At 48.2% G+C, this 6,263-nt stretch overlaps 1 protein-coding gene across 1 annotated transcript; it reads right to left on the reverse strand.

Moving 5' to 3' along the window:
- Positions 1 to 5,855: 5,855 nt before the first annotated feature.
- LOC103805688 (protein odd-skipped-related 2-like) lies at positions 5,856 to 6,038 on the reverse strand (the record flags this gene model as incomplete). Its single annotated transcript, XM_009078346.1, has 1 exon — positions 5,856 to 6,038. A coding segment is annotated over one exon (183 nt), but the record flags the coding sequence as incomplete, so codon positions are not given.
- Positions 6,039 to 6,263: the final 225 nt, after the last annotated feature.

Here is a 6,263-nt window from a genome sequence, read left to right on the forward strand (position 1 = left end):
TCTGTCCATTCTCTGTGGCCACTGCATCTCCCAGCATAGCATGCAGAGTCTCTGCCAAAGCCATGCCCTCCACATGCCTGCCTGCACCCCTGCCTGCACCCCTGCCTGCGCCCCTGCCTGCGCCCCTGCCTGCACCCCTGCCTGCACCCCTGCCTGTACCTCTGCCTGTACCTCTGCCTGTGCCCCTGCCTGTACCTCTGCCTGTGCCCCTGCCTGCACCCCTGCCTGCCCCCCTGCCTGCCCATAGCATGCAGAGTCTCTGCCAAAGCCATGCCCTCCACATGCCTGCCTGCACCCCTGCCTGCACCCCTGCCTGTACCTCTGCCTGTACCTCTGCCTGTGCCCCTGCCTGTACCTCTGCCTGTGCCCCTGCCTGCACCCCTGCCTGTGCCCCTGCGTGTACCTCTGCCTGCATGTGGGCTGGGGCCACAGGCAGTGTGCACTCCCCACTGGTCTGGCCATGCCAGCAGGGCCCTGCTGTGTACACCACTCACTTCAGGTTGAGCTTGGTGTTTTAAGGATCTGTATATTTGAAATTAAATTTATTAGTCAATCTGCACCACAATGTTTTGCCCCAGTGCTGACAGAGGAAAAAACCTTCCCAGAGAAGGTGGCCATGCACCATAATTTGACTCTTTGGGGATGAAGATGCAAGGCCATCATTTTTGGATGCCACCCACTATTTTTGGGTCCTGCTCCACTCATTGTGAAGCCCCAAACAGTGCTTGAAAGTTGCACCTGGGAGAGGGTGCTCAGGCTTGCAAGGAAGGGTCAAAGGAGAAGCAGCTTACACTTCCAGTGCCTTAATTCCACAGATTTAGGAAAGATGTTTAGTGCTCTCAATGTAGATATTTTTGCATCTCTTGTTTGATAAACTAGAAGCTTCTAGTAAAAATTCTCACAAACATCTGCATCTGGATTTTTTAAAAGAGACATTAAAATGAATGTTTTATACAGATATGATGCCTTTATTTTGAACACAAATATTTTTCAATCTAAGAACTCCTCTTTTTAATAACTTTAATAAAAATAACTTGTTGGCTAGTAGCTACCCTATTTTTGTCATAATTGCACTAAGTTAGAAAAAGAACTAATACAAGTTTCCATAAGTAGGAAGAGATATGATCTGAGGAGAGAAATATAAGCTAGAAACAAAGTGCAATTTTAAAATAAAAGCAACATATGCCTAATTCCTTGCATAATGTAGTTTGGAAAACTAAGTCATTCTTCTACACATAAAGGACTACCTGCAGTTACAATATTAGGAGCATGGAATGATTAGAGGCTCTTAGCCACCAGTGCAGCTTAGCTGACTAACTGCAAATTCAGCCTTGACAATTTGGGGCCAGTACATTGCGAGTGAAACCATTAGCTCCTCTTGACCTTTGTGAGGGCCAGAAAGTCTGGGGGCTGCAGTGCTGCTGCCAACAGTGCTCCCACCCTGAGCAGCCTGGGCTGTCACCAGCTGCCTGCATCACCAATCCTGGTCCTCCTGCAACTGTGCTGCTGGCTTTGGGTCAGACTCAGCATGCTGAAATCGATCTGAGTGCATCTATGGCACCTGCACTGATGCCTCCCAAGTGCCATGTGGACATGGCATTGATTAATGGGATCAGCAAGGAGGGACCAGCAGTGTATGAGAAGTACCAGGCAGGGGAAACAAGCTCTGGGTCAGGGAAGAGAGAGGAGCTCATATGGGCTGACAGCTGAAGGCCAGAATAAGGCAACAAGTGGAATTTGGGATGGTTCAAAAGAGGGAACCAGAAAGTCCAAATGAAGGAATTTGTTCAGGAAAAGAGGGGTTGGAACACAGGGTGGGCCATGGGAAAGCAAAACAAAAAGAAACAGGAGGTAAAAGAGTAGGGAAGGAGATGGAGGGGAGACTAGGTAGAAGGCAACATGTAGTACAGGATGAGTCAGGTGAGAGAAGCAGCTCCTGAAGCAAATATCCAAAAGTAGAGCAGTGAGAAGGAAGAAGAGGAAAAAGGATGCAGAAGTGGGGGCTGGGAGGAGGGAACAGGGGACGGGTAGAGAAGAGTTCAATAAATAATGTTTTTTCACATGTTTTCTCAAAGACACCCTTGGCACCAGCCCTTAGCCCCAGCCAGACATGGCCTGTTGATGGGGTGTCTGCCCTTTAGATCTGGGCTGTGCCTGTTCCTGAGGTGGTACTGGTATAGAGTTGGGCTTTGACAGCAAATCTGCACTGGCATTGAGAACAGTCTGTGCTGGTCTGCAATAGCATGGTGTGCTGTTGCTATGTAATAGATGATCTCACAGCAAAGCACACATATCTGGGCTGAGCTGCTCTGCCATCGGCTGCAGACAGCATCCATTTCAGCAACCAATGTGCAAAGAGGTCAGTTTTCAGATGCAGCCTAAAGGGCTATCATTTGCCCTCCATAAACGGAGATTATGGTGACATTATATCTTATTATCTGCTGGTTTTCTCCCCAGTATGTAGCACAGCTAGTTCTTTTCCCTGCCTCCACATGGCAGCTACTCCTCCAGCACAGCAAAAGGTGCAGAATGAACCACACCAGTGCAAGCAAAAAAAAAGCAGTGTTGAAAAAGAAGTGGGAGGGAGAAGCATGGGGCAGCAGGAGGCAGGTTGTTTGGGAAGCTCTGGGAAACTACATAAGCACAGAGCTATATTCTGTGTTCTCAGCTGAGCTCCAGAGAGAAGAAGGATACTTCACACAGGCACAAACAGCAGTCACAGGGATATTGCTGTATTTGGTATTTACATTGTGAAAGTCAGGATGGCACGTTACAGCTATAAAAACTCTAGCCCTGCCCTAAAAGTAGCTTTACAGAACTTGTTTCTGTTCCCAACAGGTCTAAAACCAACAAACCATATGTGTATTGTAACATATTCTTTATAGCTGCCTCTGAAATTTCCCTGGGAGAGATGGTCTTCTAAAAAGTGAATGGAGCATATCAGTGTCATAGGCAAGTGTATCAATAGTAAAGAGAAATATAGATCATCCTCTGACATTTTAAGACGATAGCTACTGGTTTAAATATTAAAAAACAGTCCAGGGACCAGCTGTTAGAGATACTTGTCACAGACCCCCTTCAGCAATTTGGGCTTTTTTTTCTGGCTGCTGAACTTTTGGAATCCTCAGAAGATAAATTTACAGTCTGTGTCTGCTCAGGGGAAAGATTATTAAACAAGCAACCTCAAACAATTAAATAAAACCTTAGCTATATGCAATCATTTTAATTTTGTCCTTTGATATTGTTCATCTGATTAAGTTCTTTCCAAACAAACTTCACACAGAACTTGGCCTAAGAGGAGCGGACTAAGCCCATATGTATCCTGACAGGGGTGTTTACTCAAATGGAGTTATCCCAGCCTTGCTGTGCGTACTTGGGGACGTAAAAGGGCCTGGGGACAGGAACTTGGAGAACAATAAGGACAGAGAATCTTAGAGGAAATAGCCTACTGGGAGAATGGGAATGAACTGGAAATAGAAGAATCTGTCAGACAGGAAGAAAACAGATATTGGGAAGATACCCATGGAGAGGGAGTAAGATATGCCCATGGAGAGAAGTTTGAAGAGGAACAGTGTGGAGAAAGGAGTAGTTTGGAGAGGGAAGACAGGGGCCACCAGCAGGGTGGGATGGAGAGGAGGGGTTGAAGATAGTTCTGGGGGTGCAGAACCCCAGCGAAGGAGGGGATGCAAGACACAGGGGATGAAGAAAAAGAGAGCAGATGACAGTCACATAAACTTCGACTAGAGAGGCTACACTTCAGCCAACAGGCCAATATTTCTGGCTGTAGAAACATTTTTTCCTTTCCTATCTTGCTGGACAGGAGCAGATGGAGAGATAGTCCTTGAGCACTTAAGAAATTTTGGCTGAGTTTGAGACTGCCATGTCTGCCACATCAGTGGAAATTCACCTGACTGGCTGATCTGGGGCAGAGCAATGCCAGTTCAGGAGTCCCTGCCCCTGGCTCCCTGGGGGCACAGTAGCCCTCTGCAGAGGCAGCAGACAGACAACAATCAGGTGCGTGCAGTGATACAGCCCTTTCTGCACCTACGGCCTGACTGTGGCCCAGGTGCTGCAGGGTTTGACTTGCTACTCATTAACAGGATTCAGGCAGTGTGGTTCCCTGCCACAGGACCAACAAGGCTCGTGGATGGGGACGGTGCAGGCACGCAAGCTCTGTCAGCATCTGCTGCCCTTAGGCCTGCTAGGACCTGTGACCCTCCCCAGGGATGGACCGTCCTGCAGTTGTGGCACCCTGCTAGGTGGTGCCCAGCAGTCAAGCCATCCCTGGTGAGCTGGGTGCAAGGGAATTGCTCTCCCCTCAGACAGCTCCCTGAGCCTGGGGAAAAGATTTCTCCCCACCATTATAACCTGGTTCTTAATTTGGCAGAGGAGTAGGGTAGAATGAGTGCTCCCAGCCTGGGAAAGAACAATTATTAGGGTCACAAACTACTCAAAACACTGTGGGGAAGGTGCTAGAAGTGACAAGAGCAGTGGGGTGGCAGATGTGGGGATGCACATCCAAGCCACCCTGCAATATATCAGGAAAATGCCTCAGTATTAGGACAAGGCCTTTCCAGAGGGAACCAGAGGCACTGGTGAAGGGATGCAAGGATGACAAGGGAAGGGAGCCTATCAGTCAGTGCCACTATCCTGCTAGCTGCAAACCTGGTGTAGGCGCTGAGCATGCAGCCCATGGGCTGGGCATGCTGAACTGCCAAGAGTCACCCCGATGGGGAGTGGCTGGGGACCTCCACGGTGGGGTGAGGGTCTCCTGGGAGATTCCCTGGGTGTGACCTGTGCTCGGCAGTGTGGATGGAGGGGGGCGTATGGGGGAGGGGGCCTCTACTTCCAGAGCCACAGCTCCGCCAGGGACCGGCAGATGAGCTCCGGGCAGAAGGTGGTATTGGCGCCTCGCTGTTTGCTTCCAGAGCTGTCGGGAAAAAATCGTCTTCTGCAGGATAAAGTCCCTGTCTACGCGGGTGAATTGCCTGCGTCCAAAGTCTACTGGCAGGAGGCTGCCTGCTGCAATCCCCGCGAGAGGGATGACTTTTACAATATATGGGCTGATTGCAAATAAGTTACTAATAAGCCGCTTTGGCGTAAGAACGGCTCTATGCATTATTTCCTAAGATCTGTTTATTTGCAAGTATTTCTTTCTTTCTCTTCTTAAAAAAAATTCATTCGGGAAAATAAAAAAAAAGTACAGAAGTTAATATTTAGACATTCATACTATTAAGTAATAGAGCTATAAACTCTCAAATAAGGCACTTTCATTTTACTTAACAATAGATAACACAACAGCAACAGTGAAACAGACCAAACAAAAGCGATCACCAAAATTGTTGTGACAGTACAATTACCCGGCTAGGAAATTTATTCAATATGCTTTACCATTGCATTGACACAGCAGGAAAAAAAAAAAAAAAAGCCCAAATGTTCAGAGAATAATGCAACAAGGCAGGAGGTATTTGGAAAAAAAAAAAGGATTTATTCTGTAATACACTTTTAAGAGATACTTTGCCTCCTCAATTTGTTATCGATGTGCATCTGACACGACGATACAAAACAAACAAACGAAGAAAACCACGTTCTGTACAGAGCTCTAAAATGAGCCGCGATTATCTACAAAGATGAGCTTTACGCCTGGGTGTGGGTTGGAGAGGGGCCCGATCCTGCAGTCCGCACTCTCTAAACGAGTTTCGCAGACGTGTGGTAGGAAAGCTTGGCCCCAAGTCTGCGTGCGTGTCCCTGTGTGTGTGTGTATGTGTGCGCGCATCTGTGAGTTCCTACAATACAGTCCTTGAGTAAAGTGGGCAAGTTGGAGCTGCGGGAGCGGGCGCAGGTCCCTGGCTGCTCTAGAAGTCCTGCCGCGGGGTGTGAGTTAGACTGTGCCGCCGTAGATCACAGTTTCGCCTGAACACTTTGCCGCACTGCTCACAGTTGTAGGGCTTGATGTCTGTATGGGTAAGAAGGTGAGTTTTCAGGTTACTTCTTTGATTAAAGGTTCTTCCACATGTGGGGCATTTGTGTGGAGATTCCTGTTCAGATTTGAAGCAAGCAAAGGATTAATCCTTCACAAACCACCTGGTTTAACGTATCACTGCACTTTTTCTCATCGCAACGCACAACTTGATATATCGGGGGTGGACGCGAACGAGAACAGTCCCGGGCGGGCGGCCGCCCACCTCGTCCTGTCCTGCCCCAAAACCATTATTTTATAGTTCTCGAGTCGTGACATTTCGGGCCCCTGGGGCGCACGGAAA

The sequence above is a fragment of the Acanthisitta chloris genome, unplaced genomic scaffold (assembly GCF_000695815.1).
Source record: "Acanthisitta chloris isolate BGI_N310 unplaced genomic scaffold, ASM69581v1 scaffold11067, whole genome shotgun sequence".
In the NCBI taxonomy this organism is placed as follows: Eukaryota; Metazoa; Chordata; class Aves; order Passeriformes; family Acanthisittidae; genus Acanthisitta; species Acanthisitta chloris.